The sequence below is a fragment of the Rana temporaria genome, chromosome 4, assembly GCF_905171775.1.
Source record: "Rana temporaria chromosome 4, aRanTem1.1, whole genome shotgun sequence".
Taxonomy (NCBI): Eukaryota; Metazoa; Chordata; class Amphibia; order Anura; family Ranidae; genus Rana; species Rana temporaria.
The window spans coordinates 468458830-468481408 of NC_053492.1; the positions used below are offsets into that span (position 1 = coordinate 468458830).

A 22579-nucleotide genomic window follows, 5' to 3' on the forward strand; every position below is an offset into this window, starting at 1 on the left:
TGTTTTAGCATGGAACAGTAATCCACAATATATTCCTTAATGTCTAGAAGAACTAATTACAACCGGTCAATAGAATGACTCATTCAATGTGGGGACACATACTGTTGAGGTGTTAATTGAGTCTGGCTCCTAAGATATTCTATTGTGCTAATTAAGTCTGCCTCTCAAGAACCTTTCATTGTGTGAAATTCTATGGATGCTAATATGTGTTGTGAGTTAACACACTCTAAAAGTCATGATGTCTGCCATGTCAGCTATAGTAATTGATTCATGTAGATTCGGTGCCAGAAAGTCTGACTTACATCTAAGGCCTTGTACACACGACTGAACATGTCTGCTTAAACTGGTCCGCGGACCAGTTTCAGCAGACATGTTCGGTCGTGTGTACGGCCGACCGGACAGGTTTCCAGCGGACATTTGTCCAGCCGACCGTTTTGCAGCGGACAAATGTTTCTTAGCATGCTAAGAAACATGTCCGCTGGAAGCCTGTCCGTCGGACATGTTCGGTCGTCTGTACAGACTCACCGTACATGTCCGATCGGCCGCCATCCCTCGCATGCGATGAAGTGATTCGACGCATGCGTGGAAGCTTTGAACCTCCAGGGCCGCGCACGTCGCCGCGTCATCATCGCGGCGACGGCACGGCCACGTCCCCGCGTATCGTGTATGCACGGATTTCTGTCTGATGGTGTGTACAACCTTTAGACAGAAATCTCCGGGTGGACATGTCCGCTGAAAACGGTCCGGCAGAACGTTTTCAGCGAACAGTCCGTCCGTCTGTACGAGCCCTAAAGGAATGTGTATTGAAGTTCCTTGTGTCTTGTTGTGGGTGGAGTTGAGTCATTGTCCATTTTTGGTTGCTAACTGTATAAGAAGAGCTGAATTTACCATTAAAGTATTAATTTGTTTGGAACCAGAGACACGTATAAGTATAAAATAAAGAAGTAAGGAATAACCAATATATCCCATGAATAGGCCTATGGCCTCCTTAAAATTGCAGGTGGAAAGGGTATTGGCCCAATATCAGAAAGATAGCAGCAATTTCTTCCTGGTGCAACATTTGGATCTGACAGCAGCTTTTTCTATAGATAAGGAGAGACAATCTGATCAGTTGCAGAGATTGTGAATGTTTTAATCCAAGCATAATAGAACAAGCCCAAATTTTACTGAGCCAGTATTACCAAGTCGCAAAATATTGTCTCTAAAATTATGGCTAAATCTGTGCTTTACACCAGTGGTTCTGGATGCACTGATGCCTAAAAGGGGCAAAAAGGAATGATTTGCAGGACTCTGCCTACTTACCTATTAGCAGAGACTTTGCTCCTTTTTGGGGGTATTGTGCTGGAAGTGAGGACATGGGAAAAAAACACCTGTTACTAGATGGCATGTCACATGGGATTTGTGGGTTCCTTTTTCCTCTTTTTTGGTTTCTAAGGTGCTGTAGTCCAACTTTTTTCATACCCAATGTCTAAAACACCTCAGGTGCAACAATAAACTCCACCCAAACAAATTAACACTAGGGGCTTTCAATGCCATTTGGGTGACAATTGCTTGTCTAGCAGCCCTTTAAAGGGCCACAAGGAACCCTCAAACTAGTTGTCTGTTGACTTCAATGCAGTTCAAATTGGAAAAATAAAAATTTAAATTTGAGCTCTAGAAACTCTGGTTGAATTAGAATTTTGCCTGAATCTAAATCTCAGTATTACTTATCACTAGGCTACAGTCAGGGGCGGACTGACCACTCGGGCACTGCCTGAGGGCCCCATGCCACTAGGGGGCCCCATTAGGGTTGCCAGCCTCAGTAAAACCAGGGACAGACTGTAAAAATCTGTGTTTTTTTTACATATGTCCCTGAAATGTCCCTTACTGTCATCCCTTTGGTCTAAAAATCCCAAGATTATAGCTGCGCCGCCTCTCCAGTACCTTTTCAGTGTGTGTATACTGTGTGTGTGTACTGTGTGTCTGTGTTTGTATACTGTGTGTGTGTGTGTGTACATATACAGCAAGTGCCTGACGAAGAGGTCCTGCGTGGCCTTGAAACGTTGCATTTCTTGTGATGTTTTCTGTGCATTTAAAATAGTAGGCACCAGCTGCCACTGAGTCATATAGGTCCTTCCACTACTTCTCATTGAAGTGTTGGGTCACACATGTCTTCACACAACTCCTGGTTGACATAATGGGTCATACAGGTCCTCACACTGTTCCTGACTGACATGATGGGTCCTACAATTTTAGTTACACTACTCCTTTTTGACATTACCAGCCATACAGGTCCTGACATTTATCCAATGGTTCTGTATATGTTCTCCCTCTCTCCAGGCTCTGCTCTGAATGACTCGCCTGCTGGACTGGCTGCCTATATCCTGGAAAAGTTCTCCACTTGGACCAATCCAGACTATCGAGAACTGGAGGACGGCGGATTGTACAGGTCAGAAACATCATACGTTTACATTATTTTTGGACCAAAAATGGACATCTCTATTTATACACTCTGGCCCGGATTCACATACATCGGCGCATATTTATGCCGCCGTAGCGTATCTTTTTTACAAAGCCACAAAGCCAGTGCTGCAAAATCTGCGCTGGGTTTCTTAGGCGTAAGTCGTCGTAAGTGGAAGTGGGCGTGAGCCATGCTAATGAGGCGTGACCCCATGCAAATGCCTCTATCTGGCCGAGCGCCAGATAGATACGAATAACAAACGGCGCATGCGCTGTCCCGTGGATGCATCCCAGTGCGCATGCTCAAAATCACGTCGGAACGAATGCCTAAGATACGACGGATCACTGCCTACCGCGTGAACGTAACCTACGCCCAGCCCTATTCACGTCCAACGTAAACGACGTAAAATATGACGGCTTCAGTTCCCTGGTCCATACCTTTGCATGGGTTGCGCCTCATATATGGGGAATAACTTTACGCCAGGCGTAGGACTTACGCAAACCGCGCATGTACATTCGTGAATCGACGTATCTCCCTCATTTTCATATTTGAATAGGAAATCAATGGGAGCGCCCCTTGCGGCCAGCATAAATATGCGCCCACGATACGCCGGCGTAGGCAAGTTACGTCGGTCGGATGAAGCCTATTTTTAGGCGTATCTCAGATTGTGGGCATGGCGCATAGATACGACGGCGCATAGTTACACTTACGCGGCGTATCTCGAGATACGTCGGCGTAAGTGCTTTGTGAATCCGGGCCAATATTTCGAATGAAATAAACTTCAGGGAAATCATTTTGTACATTTTTATTTTATTTTATAGGAAATACTCTTTGGATGACCTTCTCACCAATGTGATGATATATTGGGTCTCAAGATCCATCACATCTTCCATGAGGTTTTACAAAGAAAATTTCGCTCATGACTTCCAGACTAATCCAATTGTAAGGTATGTAATTAACAAATGACCTAATAACTAAACGAATAACCAACCAATGAGAGAAATGAGGAAGCAAAAAGAATCAATTAATTAAGTTGGAATCATTGAGTGAAGCTTTGATGGTTGGAAATCCTGAAATGATCAGTGATTATTATTACAAAGGATTTATATAGCAGCAACAATGGGCCAGATTCACATACAATTGTGTTACTCTGCGGCGGCGTAACGTATCCCATTTACGTTACACCGCCGCAAGTTTACAGCGTAAGTGCTTGATTCGCAAAGCACTTACCTGTAAACTTGCGGCGGCGTAGCGTAAATCCGCCCGGCGCAAGCCCGCCTAATTCAAATGGGGCGGGGACCATTTAAATTAAGCGCGTTTCCACGCCAAACGTACTGCGCATGCTCCGTCCCTAAAATTTCCCGACGTGCATTGTGCTAAATGACGTCGCAAGGACGTCATTGGTTTTGACGTTAACGTAAATGGCGACCAGCACCATTCACGGACAACTTACGCAAACGACGTGAAATTTTAAAATTTGACGCGGGAACGACGGCCATACTTAACATTGGTTAGACCACCTAGAGGGCATGCTTAGTTTTACGCGATGCATCTCTACGGAAACGACGTCAATTTAGATCGACGGGCAAAGCGGACGTTCGTGAATCGGCGTAACTAGTCATTTGCATATTCTACGCCGACTGCAATGGAATCGCCACCTAGCGGCCGGCCTAGAATTGCAGCCTAAGATCCGACGGTGTAATACAGTTACACCAGTCGGATCTTAGGGAGATCTATGCGTAACCTGATTCTATGAATCAGTCGCATAGATACGACAATCGTATCTCAGAGATACGACGGCGTATCAGGAGATACGCCGTCGTATCTCTTTTGTGAATCTGGCCCAATGAGTGCAGTGCATGACTATGGTATAAATACATTAACCCCTTATCTGCTAAGACCCACATTTTTTACTCAACCTTTACCTTAATAAATAACTGACACCACTACTGTAATCTTTGGAGTAAAAACTGGCCGTAGCAGCCTCCATTTATTTTAAATAACCTTTTAAATATTAAATAACATTAAATAACATTTTCACACATAACCTTTATTAGACCTGAGATACAATATTTTTAACCCTGCTGGTGCTGGACTTTGCAGGCACATTAACACACTTGTAACCATTCTAAAACGTTTTATGAGCACTGCTGTACCTAACTCTGGTCTTAGGCCTCAAGCCGAAACTGACTCAAAGACGACCAACTGACCGCAGTGCCCCCATTAACCACTTGTCAGCTACACCTTGGTAGACTGGACTAACAGCCCCTTCAGAACCCATACCACCTCTGGGTAATGGCATCCACTTCAGGGTAATTTCTTCTCCTGCAAAGTCCAAAACACCCGCCACCAGCACCCAAAGGTAACTCCTTACCTTTGGGCGCACCTCCACACCCTCAATGCTCGCTGTATCCCGTCCTGTAGGCCCAACACCCACATATCAATCCCCACGTCGGTCAAATGAACTCCATCTCTCAGCTGATACCTCCACGTATCCACCTCCAACTCAGGGTGACTAACCACCAACCCGCCGTTCCGAATCACAAATTTAGCCACGTCCCGATTAATCTTTCTCCTGGCCCTGTTCACACCTTCCCATGATCTAGCCATCCGCCATGAAGACCTTCCCACAATATCAGACCATATCACTACCGTTTCCGGGTAGGACATGCGAATCCTCAAGAAATCAAACTTGATGTCTCGTGCGACATCCAACATAGAACGCACCCCCAAGTCGTTGCCCCCCGCATGGATCAACAAAACGTCCGGCGGTCGATCCAACCGTGCAAACTTGTGCACTTCCAGCACCACCCTGCTCCACAACATCCCCGGGAATCCCAACCACCGCACCATCGCTTCCTGTCTTGGGACCCCCAGTTGGCGACCGTTCGGCCGCATATCCGCTCTCGCAGCCCCCCTACGCACAAAGGAGTGGCCCATTATCCATACCAGTCCCTGTCCCGCACCTGAAAGACAGCAAGTAAGAAATCCATCACCACAAGCCCATCGGGAGACGCTCCCATCCCCGACTACCAACATGTTCCCTTTACCAAAAAACCCCGATCCACTCCCCATCCCCCTTGGAGGTGGCCTAACCTTAACTTTCCCTGGACCTCTATTTTGTTGCACCACCGCTCACCCCTAATTCTACCATGAGCTGAGGTCTGACATATAACCGAAACCTCCTCGACTCCCATCTCCCAATCCTTTTCACCAATTCATCGTCCAAGCCACAACGTACTGCTTCTGTCGCGGCCCCAATCCGAAAGGAATGCGCCGAGAACTCCTGAGCCGCCAGGCCCAATGCCCCCAGACACCGTCTGAACACTGTCACGAACTGATACCGCGACAACGCTGTCCCATCCTCGTGCACCAAGAATGATCCACTTAACACTGGCCGTACATCCAAAAATTCCCGCACTACCCTAACCGGGCATAATTCCGACCCTTCAATAGGGAAGACTCGCACCACTTTACCCTTCCCTTTCTGGTCCGTCTTGGACCGGCTTGCTTCCACACCACATCCTCAGCTAACATGCCACCCTGCACCGTCTTCGAGGGGCTAACCAACTCCCCCACTCGAAAAGCTCCAAAGAATGCCAACGCGAACGCCGCGCGAAACAATAACACTTCAAACCGGGACGAACACAATGTCCCCAATTTTCCCATAATACCCCTCAATATTTCAAACGACACAGGGCGCCGGGAATCCGCCTGACGCCCCTGCTTCCTGTAACCCTTGAGAGCCTGCCGGACACAAAATTCCTTAGTAAAGTCCGGGCGCCCTTGCCACTTAAACAGAAAAGCCAAACCAGCCAACTTTTTGTCCAACATGGACGGAGAGACCCCGGCCTCCATGTTCCTGACCAAGAAATACAACACCAATCCCTTGACCTCGGGACCGGCCGGGTCCACCTCGGACTCCCCAACCAAAGCCTGCCATTCCGCCCACACCTTCTCATACGCCCTCCAGGTGTTCACACTTACCGACCTTCTGATCCAATCGGAGACGATTCCAACGGAATCCTCCAAAGCCACTCCGGACAGGGGACACCTTGCTCCTCTGCCTCCGGCGGCAGCTCCCGGAACCTGTCCCACTGAAAGCGAGACAGAGCGTCAGCCACTACATTCTCCACCCCCGGTAAATGCACCGCATATACAAATATGTTCAACTGCAAACAGCGCAGCACCAGGTGCCGTAGCAGCCGAATAACTGGAGGAGAAGACGCCGTAACTCTGTTGATCACCTGGACCACCCCCATATTGTCACCATGGAACCGCACCTTCCGATCCCGGAAGGCCGCCCCCCACAGTTCTACTGCCAGCACCACCGGAAACAATTCCAACAGCACCAAGTTCTTTGTGAACCCCGCCTCCAACCAGGCCTGTGGCCAAGAGCCCGCACTCCATTGCCCTTGAAAATATGCCCCAAAACCTGCGCCACCGGCCGCATCTGTGAACAACTCCATGTCAAAGTTGCTAACCGGGCTGGACATCCACAAGGCCCTGCCGTTGAAGGAGTCCAAAAAGGAGTGCCATACCAACAAATCCTCCCTATGTTCCTTCCCCAGTCGCACATAGTGCCTGGGCGACCTGACGCCCGCTGTGGCCGCCGAAAGGCGCCTGCAAAAAACCCTCCCCATGGGGAGAATGCGGCAAGCAAAATTTAGCTTCCCCAGGAGTGACTGAAGCGCTCGAAGTTGCACCTTTCGCAAGCCCACCATCTCCTGAATCTCGGCCTTGAGGCCCACCAACTTGTCCAGCGGTAACCTACATTCCATCCTTTCCGAGTCAATCACGATGCCCAAGAATTGGATGACCGATCTCGGTCCTTCCGTTTTCTCGGGTGCCAGCGGCACCCCAAATCGCTCCGCCACGTGCTCCAACGTGGCCAACAACACTGCGCAAATCCGCGACCCCGCCGGCCGAACACAGAGAAAGTCGTCCAGGTAGTGGATCACGGAGCTTACGCCGGACACATCCCGAACCACCCACTCCAGGAACGAACTAAACCGTTCAAACAGCGCGCAGGAAATGGAACAGCCCATCGGCAGACACTTGTCTACGTAGAACTCCCCACCCCAATGGCAGCCCAAGAGCCTGAAACTATCTGGGTGGACCGGCAGGAGCCGAAACGCCGCCTCAATGTCCGACTTGGCCATCAAGGCCCCCCGGCCATACCGCCTGACCCAGCCCACCGCAGCATCAAAAGAGGTGTAACTCACCGTACACTCCTCCATGCTGATGGCGTCGTTCACAGACCCCCCCTTTGGAAACGACAAATGATGAATAAGCCGAAATTTGTTCGGCTCCTTCTTCGGCACCACCCCCAACGGGGAAACCACCAAGTCGTCCAAGGGAGGCGAGACAAATGGGCCCCCCATACGGCCCAACGCCACTTCCTTCCGCAGTTTCTCTGAAACCACATCCGGGTGTTGTAACGCGGAACGCAAATTCTTAGCCACCGGGGGGACCACGGCCAAAGAGCACGGAATGTTAAAACCCACCGAGAATCCCCTTTCCAACGACAGGGCGGCCGCCCTGTCAGGATATCTACCGAGAAACGGTCGCATCCTTTCCACCATCACCGGAGTCCTCCCTCTTACTTGAAGAATCTCCGGGACGTCCCTTGCCTTGCTTAAAACACCGGGAAGAGGGGTGATTGCCACCACAGCCGGAGCACTCGTGCTTGAACCGGCAAGACCCTCCGAACCTGCAGTTTCCCTCGTTAAACTGCCAGCAGACCCCTTTCTTCTTTCCGGCCGACTGTCCTGGGGAAGAGGTTCCACCGGCCCCCCCCTGAAAAAACGGCGTGGACGTCCGTGGGGCCGACATAAGCCGCATCCAAAGGCCAATGTCCTTAGTGTCCCACCTAATATCCGGCCTGATAGCCCGGCGTTGCCGGAACTGCTCATCATACCGGAGCCACCCCGTGCCCCCGTAACACCGGTAGGCCTCGCTGATCGCCTCTTGGTAACTGAAAAGCGCCGAACAATGTTCGGGGTTTTTCTCACCGATCACGCTCGCCATGATCGAGTAGGCCTGCGACCAATTCGCAAAAGTCCTAGGTATAAGCCTATACCTCCTCTTCTCCTCGTCCTCTTTCTTGGACTCTTCCGGCTTAACCCTATCCAGGTTAAACTTTTCCAGGAAGCGTGGGAGGGGAAATATATAACCTCCCTCCCACTGCTCTCCTTCCTTACTGAACCTTCCCCACGGCCAGAGCAGGGCTTTTCTTTAACCCTGTCATGGCCGGCCCTCCGCCTATGTCCTGCTGCTCTTTGCTCCGGGCCTCTCTTGATCAATCCCTTCCCCCCCCTGTCAGAACTGAGATATGTCTTGTTTACATATCTCAGTTCTCTGTGTTTTACCGACGATCAGCGGGTGCCGGAGAACATTGAGTGCCAGGCACCCGCAGATCGACGCTTAAACAGCGGTAAAGCGCCGCTAAAACGAGCAGCGCTTTACTGCTAACGATCGGCGCTTTCAGTGTGAAAGCGGCCTTACAGATTGTTTTCAATACAACAGAAAAGCCTGTCCCTGGCCAGCATGATGCAGAGATGGGCCTTTGCACTGTGGAAGCAGTGGTCCCTCCACAGAGGTCTGACATGCCCCTTTCTGAGTTAGACTGATTGTTTTGCCATCAGCAAAGCTAATGATCCCTTGCTGATTGGAGAGCTCTTGTTCTGACTCAGCAGGTGGCATGTAGGACCTCTAAAAAATCAGTTGGGCTTTAAGGCCCCTGTTGTTTTTTCCATTATGGTGAATTTGGACAGGTATTGTACCAGTGGCGGTGGTTCCATAAGGGCGCACGGGTGCCGCTCCGCTCTCTCCAGTCACCCCCTCTATGACCAATGGATAGATTCATGCATTGTATGAATCTATCTATGGCCGCCGCTGCCACCCCCTATTCAGGCCTCCGGCCCCTTTTCAGGGGCCTGAATTACAGCGGCGGGGGGTGTTTTTGAAGAACCTGATTAGAGCCAGAGGGCCAGATTCACAAAGAGATACGACGGTTTATCTCCTGATACGCCGTCGTATCTCTGACTTACACTGGTCCTATCTATGCGTCTGATTCATAGAATCAGTTACGCATAGATATGGCTAAGATCCGACATTGTTACACTGTGTTACACTGTCGGATCTTATTTTCAATTTGAAAATGGCGCCCGGGGGCGTTCCCGCTGATTTACATTGAATAATATGTAAACCAGCGAGATACGCAAATTCACGAACGTACGCGGACCCGACGCAGTGTTCTTACGTAGTTTCCGTAGCGGTTTTCCCGGCGTATACTTACCCCTGCTTCTATGACGCGCAACCTATGTTAAGTATAGCCGGCGTTCCCGCGTCGAATTTGAATTTTTTAACGTCGTTTGCGTAAGTCGTTCTCGAATATTGATGGACGTCGTTTACGTAAGCGTCGAAACCACTGACGTCCTAGCGACGTCAGTGGGAGCAATGCACGCCGGGAAATTTCGCGGACGGCGCATGCGCATTTAAATCGGCGCGGGAACGCGCCTGATTTAAATAGTACACTCCCCCTAGCTGCGGAATTTGAATTCCGCCAGGGGTTTTACGATCCGCCGCTGCAAGTTTGGAGGTAAGTGGTTTGTGAATAACCCACTTGCCTCGCAAACTTGCGGGAGCGGATCTTAAATCAGGTAGATCGAGCGGATCTAAAGATCCACTGATCTACGTGAATCTGGCCCAGAGACTCTAATAGGCATCCAAAAAGGTGACCTGTGAGCACCATGCATGGCACTCGCAGTTCACCCAGGTGTGTTAGAACAGCTAATAAATATACGCTTTCCTAACACTGAACCGCCTCTCCGCCAATCAGGTGCTGGGGTCTGTTACCCATCACCTGATTGGCTGAAACGACAGGCGCTGTGATTGGACGCCTATCAGGGGGAGAAGACGGGATGAGAGGACAGTAGGGTATGCATGGAAAACACGAGTGGGGGTCACAGTGGCAGCATTTTATGGGGCACAGTGGCAGCATTTTATGGGGCACAATGGCAGCATTTTATGGGGCACAGTGGCAGCATTTGAAGGGCACAGTGGCAGAGACTCTAATGCCGCATACAGGCAATCATTTTTCGGCATGTAATAAACAACGTTTTTCAGCCTCTAGAAAAAACAATTTGTTTTCCAACTTCATCGTTAAAACGACCTTGCCTACACACGATCGTGGAAAAAAAAAATGCTCTAGCAAAGCGTGGTGACGTGCAACACGTACGACGGCACTATAAAGGGGAAGTATCATTTGGATGGCGCCACCCTTGGGGCTGCTTTAGCGGATTCCGTGTTGGTAAAAGACGATTCGCGCTTTTCTGTCTGTTACAGCGTGATGAATGTGCTTACTCCATTACGAACGGTAGTTTTACCAGAACGAGCGCTCCCGTCTCATAACTTGCTTCCGAGCATGCGCGGGTTTTTAACGTAGTTTTAGCCCACACACGGTCATTTTTTACAACCCGAAAAACGACATTGTTTAAAACGTTGTTAAAAAATGCAGCATGTTCGAATTTTTTTTTTTGTCGGTTTTCAGAACCCGAAAAATGATGTGAAGCCCATACACGATCATTTTAAATGAAATTTTTTTAAAACTTTGGGCTGGATTCAGGTAGATTTGCGCTTTTTTTACGGAGGCGCAGGGCAACGTTTTTGCCCTGCGCCCCCGCAAATTTACTGCGCTGCCCTTGATTCACGGAGCAGTAGCTCCGTAAATTGCGTGAGGGGGGCCGGCAAAATGCCCGGCGTAAGCGCGCGCAATTTAAATGATCCCGTAGGGGGCGGGAATCATTTAAATTAGGCGCGTTCCCGCGCCGATCGTAGAGCGCATGCTCCGTCTGGAAACTTTCCCGACGTGCATTGCGGCAAATTACGTCGCAAGGACGTCATTTGCTTCAAAGTGAACGTGAATGGCGTCCAGCACCATTCACGAATCACTTACGCAAACTACGTAAATTTGAAATTTCGCGACGCGGGAACGACGGGTATACGTAACATTGGCTGCCCCGGCTAATAGCAGGGGCAGCCTTACGCGAAAACCGCCGTACGGAAACGTCGTAAACTGCGTACGCAGGGCTCGCGTAACGTTGTGAATCGACGTTAGTATGTAATGTGCATACTATACACTGAGCACAACGGGAACGCCACCTAGCGGCCATCGCAAGAATGCAGCCTAAGATATGCGGGCATAAGAGCCTTATGCCGCGCATATCTTAGGCTGCAGTCGGCGTAACGAGGTTCCTGAATCAGGAGCATTCGTTACGCCGGGGCAAGTAAGCAATTGCGCTGTGTAACTATGGTTACACAGGCGCAATTGCTTCTTGAATCCAGCCCTTTGTTTTTTCCAACCCGAAAAATGATCGTGTGTACGCGGCATTATAGGCATCCAAAAAGGTGATCTGTGAGCACCATGCATGGCGCTCGCAGTTCACCCAGGTGTGTTAGAACAGCTAATAAATATTCGGTTTCCTAACACTGAACCGCCTCTCCGCCAATCGGGTGCTGGGGTCTGTTACCCATCACCTGATTGGCTGAAACGACAGGCGCTGTGATTGGACACCTATCAGGAGGAGAAGACAGGATGAGAGGATGGTAGGGTATGCATAGATAACGCAAGCGGGGGTCACAGTAGCGGCATTTGATGGGCACAGTGGCTGCATTTGATGGGGCACAGTGTCAGCATTTGAAGGGCACGGTGGCTGCGTTTGATGGGGCACAGTGTCTGCGTTTGATGGGGCACAGTGTCTGCGTCTGATGGGGCACAGTGTCTGCGTCTGATGGGGCACAGTGTCTGCGTATGATGGGGCACAGTGTCTGCGTATGATGGGGCACAGTGTCTGCGTTTGATGGGGCACAGTGTCTGCGTCTGATGGGGCATGGTGTCTGCGTCTGATGGGGCACGGTGTCTGCGTCTGATGGGGCACGGTGTCTGCGTCTGATGGGGCACGGTGTCTGCGTCTGATGGGGGACGGTGTCTGCGTTTGATGGGGCACAGTGTCTGCGTCTGATGGGGCACAATGTCTGCGTCTGATGGGGCACGGTGTCTGCGTCTGATGGGGCACGGTGTCTGCGTCTGATGGGGCACGGTGTCTGCGTCTGATGGGGCACGGTGTCTGCGTCTGATGGGGCACGGTGTCTGCGTCTGATGGGGCACGGTGTCTGCGTCTGATGGGGCACGGTGTCTGCGTTTGATGGGGCACAGTGAGGCTGCAATTAATGCGTTTTTTTTTCAGAATTTTTCAGTTTGTTTGCGCCCCCCCCAACAAATGTTGAGCTCCCGCCGCCACTGTATTGAACCATGTGACACTGATGTGTTTGTATTGCAGGGCCCCTGTGTATGTTCCCACCGGCATTGCTGCCTTCCCATGTGAGCTGAGACACACCCCCAAGGTATGGGCCAAAGGAAGATTCAAGAACATTGTCACCTACAGCTACATGCCCCGCGGGGGGCACTTTCCTGCCTTCGAGGAGCCTGAACTGCTCGCCCGTGACGTCCAGAAATTTGTATCCAAGGTGGAAAAAAAACACTAAATAGAGGAGAGGACATGCAATTCCACATGTGCTGCTTAATAAAAATAAAAATCTGTAAATATCGCTGTGTGTCACTGCTTCTAATAGGGGGGGGGGGATTTATACAACATACCAAAGAATGTCTTCACATTATAGCTTAATTCCATGCAGATACATTTTTTTTATTTTTTTATGTATTTGTAAATACAAATGGTGTACATACCTGAATTTGATCTGGCCTCGGCCTCTTGCAGTTCCTGTGAGTGAGTGAGTGAAAAACGTATATAGCGCTACACATGCGAACTGAATCGCCTGTCCAGCAAAGCTCAGACTGGGGGAGGAAGAAGCAACGCATTGGAGACAAGCGGTCTCTCCTACAATGCACTGAACATGACCATAGGAGGAAGGAGAAGAGCGAGCAGAGAGATGAGCTCAACAGCCTACTGCTTATCCTTTCACTGTCCTATCACAGGTTCAGGGCCAAAGACCAGTGCATTTTTTGCGATTCGGCACTGCGTTGCTTTAACTGACAATTGCGCGGTCGTGCGACGTGGCTCCCAAACAAAATTGACGTCCTTTTTCAAAATAGGGGATAGTTTAATGGCATGTTTATTCTTTTTTTTTACTAGTAATGGTGGCGATCAGCGGTTATTATCGGGACTGCGACATTATGGCGGACACATCGGACACTTTTGACACCATTTTGGGACCAGTGCTATAAAAATGCACTGATTACTGTAAAAATGACACTGGCAGTAAAAGGGGTTAACCTGTAGGGGGCGCTGAAGGGGTTAAGTGTGACCTAGGGAGTGCTTATAACTGTTAGGGGGCGTGGCTACGAGTGACACGTCACTGATCGCTGCTCCAGATGACAGGGAACAGATGATCAGTGACATGTCAGGGGAAGAACGGGGAGATGTTGTGTTTACACTGACATATCCCCGTTCTTCAGCTCTGTGGCCCAATCGGGTCCCATGGGCACGGTCACGGAGTTCGCGACAGGGTCGCGAGCGCGCCGACGCGCGTGCGACCACACGGCTTGCAAATTAAAGGGGACGTATATATACATGCCCATTTGCACAGCCGTGCCATTGTGTCGACATAAAAGTGCGTGCGGAAGGTCGGGAAGTGGTAAATGGCCATGGAGGCAAGGTGGCAAGTGTATAGGTGCTGCAACCTTCTCACATAAAAGCTCCGCCCGGTGCTCAGACCTTGAGGATGCTGACACCTCCAACCATCTCTTTCCTTATTAAGGGGGCAACTTTATCTTAATGGTCATGGGGTGAGGAGACAGGTCTATATCAATGCCCAGGTAGGGAGGGGGGCATCTCTGTATTAACGGCCATGGGGTAGGGAGACAAGTCTATATTAATGGCCAGGTAGGGAGGGGGGGGGGGCAACTCTATCTTAACAGCCATGGGGTGAGGAGACAAGTCTATATTAATGGCCATGCGGTGGGGGGATAAGTCTATAATAATGGCCATGGTTGGAGGTGGGCAACTCTATCTTAATGGTCATGGGGTGAGGAGACAAGTCTATATCAATGGCCAGGTAGGGAGGGGGGGCATCTCTGTATTAATGGCCATGGGGTAGGGAGACAAGTCTATATTAATGGGCAGGTAGGGAGGGGGGGCATCTCTGTATTAATGGCCATGGGGTAGGAAGACAAGTCTATTTTAATGGCCAGGTAGGGAGGGGGGGGGCAACTCTATCTTTACTGCCATGGGGTGAGGAGACAAGCCTATATTAATGGCCATGCGGTGGGGGGATAAGTCTATAATAATGGCCATGGTTGGAGAGGTGCAACTCTATCTTAATGGCCATGGGGTGGGGGGAAATCTATATTAGTGGCCATGGAGGGAAGGGGGCAACTCTATCTTAATGGCCATGGGACGAGGAGACAAGTCTATATTAATGGCCAGGTAGGGAAGGGGGGCATCTCTGTATTAATGGCCATGGGGTATGGAGACAAGCCTATATTAATGGCCATGGGGTGGGGGGAAAAATCTATATTAGTAGCCATGGAGAGAAAGGGGCAACTCTATCTTAATGGCCATGGGACGAGGAGACAAGTCTATAATAATGGCCATGGAGGGAGGGGCGCAACTCTATCTTAATGGCCATGGGGTGGGGGGAAAAATCTATATTAGTGGCCATGGAGGGAAGGGGGCAACTCTATCTTAATGGCCATGGGACGAGGAGACAAGTCTATATTAATGGCCAGGTAGGGAAGGGGGCATCTCTGTATTAATGGCCATGGGGTAGGGGGATAAGTCTATAATAATGGCCATGGAGGGAGAGGCGCAACTCTATCTTAATGGCCATGGGGTGGGGGGAAAAGTCTATATTAGTGGCCATGGAGGGAAGGGGGCATCTCTATATTAATGGCCATAGGGTGGGGGGGCAAGTCTATATTAATATCCATGAGGGGTGCAGGGTATATCTATATTATTGGCCAGGGGGGGTGAGGGGATAAGTCTATACTGATGGCCATTTAGGGAAGGGGGCAACTCTATATTTAATGTCTATGGGGTGAGTTGGGTCTATAATTATGATGGATTTGGAATGCGATGTCCGAACAAGCTCATATAGGTGTGATGTCATAGGTGTGCGCAGCCTTTTGCATTAGGGTGTGCACCCCAAAGTTTAAACACACATGAATGCCGCCTGCTGTCACAGGGCGGGGGAAACAGTTGATTGGGCCCATATATTATGTTACACCCTAAAAACGGGTGTAATGTGTTCTTAAAGTTGAACCTAGCCTTTAATATATGAGGGGCATTTACACCCCCAACCACCCACGTGGTGTTGCTCCTGGATAATGCTAATGCACATGGGGTGAATAGGTTGTTCCCCCCAACCACCCACCTGGCGCTGCCCCTGGATAATGATAATGCACATGGGGTGATTAGGGTGTGCCCAGGCACACTCGGCACACCCTGTGCGCACTCCTATGTGTGATGGTCAGGTGAACACAAACAACTTTTGCCCGTGTAATTCATTGTCCGTCATTCTGCTAGATCTAAAGGAATCTGTTTTGTTTTCCTAATCCTGAGAGTTTAGTGTGAATCTCTGGGGTTTATCAGTTGGATGGCTCCGGTGTATCGTATGTACAGAGGGGGGGAGGAGTTGTGTGGTCGGCCGGCACTGTGACGGCACAAAGTCCATCCAGAGCAGACGAGGCCGGAGGATGTGGAGGCAGCTTCTGGACAATGGCAGGTGAGGGGCGCGTTACCGTCTGTATGTAGTCCTCACACTCCACAACATATGAATATCTATCACGGGTCATAGAGGAGTTCAGGACACGGATCCACCGCATACGGGACGTGGAACTTCACACCTTCATATAACACCTTCCATTCTTCCTATAGGACTCAGTGGCCTGGATTCAAGAAGCAATTGCGCCTGTGTAACCATAAGTTACACAGCGCAATTGCTTACTTTCCCCGGCGTAACGAATGCTAATGATTCAGGAACCTCGTTACACCGACTGCAGCCTAAAACATGCGCGGCATAAGGCTCTTATGCCCGCATATCTTAGGCTGCATTCTTGCGATGGCCGCTAGGTGGCGTTCCCGTTGTGCTCAGCGTATAGTATGCAAATTGCATACTAACGCCGATTCACAACGTTGCGCAAGCCCTGCGTACGCAGTTTACGTCGTTTCCGTACGGCGTTTTTCGCGTAAGGCTGCCCCTGCTATTAGCAGGGGCAGCCAATGTTACGTATACCCGTCGTTCCCGCGTCGCAAAATTTCAAATTTACGTAGTTTGCGTAAGTGATTCGTGAATGGCGCTGGACGCCATTCACGTTCACTTTGAAGCAAATGACGTCCTTGCGACGTCATTTGCCGCAATGCACGTCAGGAAAGTTTCCCGACGGAGCATGCGCTCTACGCTCGGCGCGGGAACGCGCCTAATTTAAATGATTCCCGCCCCCTACGTGATCATTTAAATTGCGCGCGCTTACGCCCGGCATTTTGCCGGCGCGCCCACGCAATTTACGGAGCTACTGCTCCGTGAATCAAGGGCAGCGCAGTAAATTTGCGGGGGCGCAGGGCAAAAACGTTGCCCTGCGCCTCCGTAAAAAAAAGCGCAATTGTACCTGAATCTAGCCCTGTGTGTTTTATATATATGGGGAATCCAGCAATACCGTCCATCCATTTCATTGTACAGAACATGGAGCCACGTGACCGCTCTCCAGATATAGGCCCGAATTCAGAGACGAGTTACGACGGCGTATCTCCAGATACGCCGTCGTAACTCTGAGTGTGCGGGGTCGTATCTATGCGCATGATCGTAGAATCAGTTACTAATAGATTTCCCTAAGATCCGATCGGCGTAAGTCTCTTACACCGTCATATCTTAGGCTGCATATTTCCGCTGGCCGCTAGGTGGCGCTTCCGTAGATTTCCGCGAAGGAATATGCATATTAGGTAGATCCGCCGATTCAGAAACGTACGTCCGCCCGGCGCATTTTTTTTACGTCGTTTACGTAAGGCTTTTTCCGGCGTAAAGCTACCCCTCATAAAGCAGGGGTAAGTCATGTTAGGTATGGACGTCGGAGACACACGAACAGCGTCGTATTTTACGTCGTTTACGTAAGTCGTTCGCGAATAGGGCTGTACGTAAGTTACGTTCACGTCGAAAGCATTGACAGTTTGCGGCGTAATTTAGAGCATGCGCACTTGGAAACCTTCAAGGACGGCGCATGCGCCGTTCGTAAAAAAAACGTCAAATACGTGGGGTCGCAAGTAATTTAAATAAAACACGCCCACATCATCCACATTTGAATTAGGCGGGCTTACGCCGACACATTTACACTACGCCGCCGTAACTTAGGGCGCAAGTTCTTTCTGAATTACGGAACTTGCGCCCTAAGTTACTGCGGCGTAATGTATCTGAGATACGTAACGCCCGCCGATAGATACGCAATTGTATCTGAATCCGGGCCATAAGATATATTATACAGGAGTGACATCACCGCTCTCCAGATATAAGATATATTATACAGGAGTGACATCACCGCTCTCCAGATATAAGATATATTATACAGGAGTGACATCACCGCTCTCCAGATATAAGATATACTATACAGGAGTGACATCACCACTCTCCGGATATAAGATATATTATACAGGAGTGACATCACCGCTCTCCAGATATAAGATATATTATACAGGAGTGACATCACCACTCTCCAGATATAAGATATATTATACAGGAGTGACATCACCGCTCTCCAGATATAAGATATATTATACAGGAGTGACATCACCGCTCTCCAGATATAAGATATACTATACAGGAGTGACATCACCGCTCTCCAGATATAAGATATATTATACAGGAGTGACATCACCGCTCTCCAGATAGAAGATATATTATACAGGAGTGACATCACTGCTCTCCAGATATAAGATATATTATACAGGAGTGACATCACCGCTCTCCAGATATAAGATATATTATACAGGAGTGACATCACCGCTCTCCAGATATAAGATATACTATACAGGAGTGACATCACCGCTCTCCAGATATAAGATATACTATACAGGAGTGACATCACCGCTCTCCAGATATAAGATATATTATACAGGAGTGACCTCACCGCTCTCCAGATATAAGATATATTATACAGGAGTGACCTCACCGCTCTCCAGATATAAGATATATTATACAGGAGTGACATCACCGCTCTCCAGATAGAAGATATATTATACGGGAGTGACATCACCGCTCTCCAGATATAAGATATATTATACAGGAGTGACATCACCACTCTCCGGATATAAGATATATTATACAGGAGTGACATCACCGCTCTCCAGATATAAGATATATTATACAGGAGTGACATCACCACTCTCCAGATATAAGATATACTATACAGGAGTGACATCACCGCTCTCCAGATAGAAGATATATTATACAGGAGTGACATCACCGCTCTCCAGATATAAGATATACTATACAGGAGTGACATCACCACTCTCCAGATATAAGATATATTATACAGGAGTGACATCACCGCTCTCCAGATATAAGATATACTATACAGGAGTGACATCACTGCTCTCCAGATAGAAGATATATTATACAGGAGTGACATCACCGCTCTCCAGATATAAGATATATTATACAGGAGTGACATCACCGCTCTCCAGATATAAGATATACTATACAGGAGTGACATCACCGCTCTCCAGATATAAGATATACTATACAGGAGTGACATCACTGCTCTCCAGATATAAGATATATTATACAGGAGTGACATCACCGCTCTCCAGATAGAAGATATATTATACGGGAGTGACATCACCGCTCTCCAGATATAAGATATACTATACAGGAGTGACATCACCGCTCTCCAGATATATTATACAGGAGTGACATCACCACTCTCCAGATATAAGATATATTATAGAGGAGTGACATCACCGCTCTCCAGATATAAGATATATTATACAGGAGTGACATCACCGCTCTCCAGATATAAGATATATCATACAGGAGTGACATCACCGCTCTCCAGATATAAGATATATTATACAGGAGTGACATCACCGCTCTCCAGATATAAGATATATTATACAGGAGTGACATCACCGCTCTCCAGATATAAGATATATTATACAGGAGTGACATCACTACTCTCCAGATATAAGATATAAGATACAGAAGTGACATCACCGCTCTCCAGATATAAGATATAATATACAGGAGTGACATCACCGCTCTCCAGATATAAGATATATTATACAGGAGTGACATCACCGCTCTCCAGATATAAGTTATATTATACAGGAGTGACATCACCGCTCTCCAGATATAAGATATATTATACGGGAGTGACATCACCGCTCTCCTGATATAAGATATATTATACAGGAGTGACATCACCGCTCTCCAGATATAAGATATATTATACAGGAGTGACATCACCGCTCTCCAGATATATTATACAGGAGTGACATCACCGCTCTCCAGATATATTATACAGGAGTGACATCACCGCTCTCCAGATATAAGATATATTATACAGGAGTGACATCACCGCTCTCCAGATATAAGATATACTATACAGGAGTGACATCACCACTCTCCAGATATAAGATATATTATACAGGAGTGACATCACCGCTCTCCAGATATAAGATATATTATACGGGAGTGACATCACCGCTCTCCAGATATAAGATATATTATACAGGAGTGACATCACCGCTCTCCAGATATAAGATATATTATACAGGAGTGACATCACCGCTCTCCAGATATAAGATATAAGATATAATATACAGGAGTGACATCACCGCTCTCCAGATATAAGATATATTATACAGGAGTGACATCACCGCTCTCCAGATATAAGATATATTATACAGGAGTGACATCACCGCTCTCCAGATATAAGATATATTATACAGGAGTGACATCACCGCTCTCCAGATATAAGATATATCATACAGGAGTGACATCACCGCTCTCCAGATATAAGATATATTATACAGGAGTGACATCACCGCTCTCCAGATATAAGTTATATTATACAGGAGTGACATCACCGCTCTCCAGATATAAGATATATTATACAGGAGTGACATCACCTGTCTCCAGATATAAGATATATTATACAGGAGTGACATCACCGCTCTCCAGATATAAGATATATTATACAGGAGTGACATCACCGCTCTCCAGATATAAGATATATTATACAGGAGTGACATCACCGCTCTCCAGATATAAGATATATCATACAGGAGTGACATCACCGCTCTCCAGATATAAGATATATTATACAGGAGTGACATCACCGCTCTCCAGATATAAGATATATTATACAGGAGTGACATCACCGCTCTCCAGATATAAGATATATTATACAGGAGTGACATCACCGCTCTCCAGATATAAGATATATTATACAGGAGTGACATCACCACTCTCCAGATATAAGATATATTATACAGGAGTGACATCACCGCTCTCCAGATATAAGATATACTATACAGGAGTGACATCACCGCTCTCCAGATATAAGATATATTATACAGGAGTGACATCACCGCTCTCCAGATATAAGATATATTATACAGGAGTGACATCACCACTCTCCAGATATAAGATATACTATACAGGAGTGACATCACCGCTCTCCAGATATAAGTTATATTATACAGGAGTGACATCACCGCTCTCCAGATATAAGATATATTATACAGGAGTGACATCACCGCTCTCCAGATATAAGATATATTATACAGGAGTGACATCACCACTCTCCAGATATAAGATATATTATACAGGAGTGACATCACCGCTCTCCAGATATAAGATATATTATACAGGAGTGACATCACCGCTCTCCAGATATAAGATATATTATACAGGAGTGACATCACCGCTCTCCAGATATAAGATATATTATACAGGAGTGACATCACCGCTCTCCAGATATAAGATATATTATACAGGAGTGACATCACCGCTCTCCAGATATAAGATATACTATACAGGAGTGACATCACCGCTCTCCAGATATAAGATATATTATACAGGAGTGACATCACCGCCCTCCAGATATAAGATATAAGATATATTATACAGGAGTGACATCACCGCTCTCCAGATATAAGATATATTATACAGGAGTGACATCACCGCTCTCCAGATATAAGATATACTATACAGGAGTGACATCACCGCTCTCCAGATATAAGATATATTATACAGGAGTGACATCACCACTCTCCAGATATAAGATATACTATACAGGAGTGACATCACCGCTCTCCAGATATAAGATATATTATACAGGAGTGACATCACCGCTCTCCAGATATAAGATATATTATACAGGAGTGACATCACCGCCCTCCAGATATAAGATATAAGATATATTATACAGGAGTGACATCACCGCTCTCCAGATATAAGATATATTATACAGGAGTGACATCACCGCTCTCCAGATATAAGATATACTATACAGGAGTGACATCACCACTCTCCAGATATAAGATATATTATACAGGAGTGACATCACCGCTCTCCAGATATAAGATATATTATACAGGAGTGACATCACCGCTCTCCAGATATAAGATATATTATACAGGAGTGACATCACCGCTCTCCAGATATAAGATATATTATACAGGAGTGACATCACCGCTCTCCAGATATATTATACAGGAGTGACATCACCGCTCTCCAGATATAAGATATATAATACAGGAGTGACATCACCGCTCTCCAGATATAAGATATATTATACAGGAGTGACATCACCGCTCTCCAGATATAAGATATATTATACAGAGTGACATCACCGCTCTCCAGATATAAGATATATTATACAGGAGTGACATCACCACTCTCCAGATATAAGATATATTATACAGGAGTGACATCACCGCTCTCCAGATATAAGATATATTATACAGGAGTGACATCACCGCTCTCCAGATATAAGATATACTATACAGGAGTGACATCACCGCTCTCCAGATATAAGATATGTTATACAGGAGTGACATCACCGCTCTCCAGATATAAGATATATTATACAGGAGTGACATCACCGCTCTCCAGATATAAGAT

General features: G+C 47.7%; 2 protein-coding genes across 3 annotated transcripts in view; both read left to right on the plus strand.

Moving 5' to 3' along the window:
- LOC120938076 (epoxide hydrolase 1-like) overlaps nt 1-13051 on the plus strand; it is a 61462-nt gene extending 48411 nt beyond the window's left edge. For both annotated transcript variants that reach the window (XM_040351762.1, XM_040351760.1), the window contains exons 8-10: nt 2320-2428; nt 3262-3387; nt 12784-13051. In XM_040351762.1, the coding sequence (XP_040207696.1) occupies nt 2320-2428; nt 3262-3387; nt 12784-12988 (440 nt within the window). In that variant the 3' untranslated portion in view covers nt 12989-13051. The remainder of the gene's footprint in view (nt 1-2319; nt 2429-3261; nt 3388-12783) is intronic.
- A 3054-nt stretch (nt 13052-16105) lies between these two features.
- LOC120938077 (epoxide hydrolase 1-like) overlaps nt 16106-22579 on the plus strand; it is a 46555-nt gene continuing 40081 nt past the window's right edge. Inside the window, exon 1 of the mRNA XM_040351763.1 lies at nt 16106-16186. Within this exon, the coding sequence (XP_040207697.1) occupies nt 16158-16186 (29 nt within the window). The 5' untranslated portion in view covers nt 16106-16157. The remainder of the gene's footprint in view (nt 16187-22579) is intronic.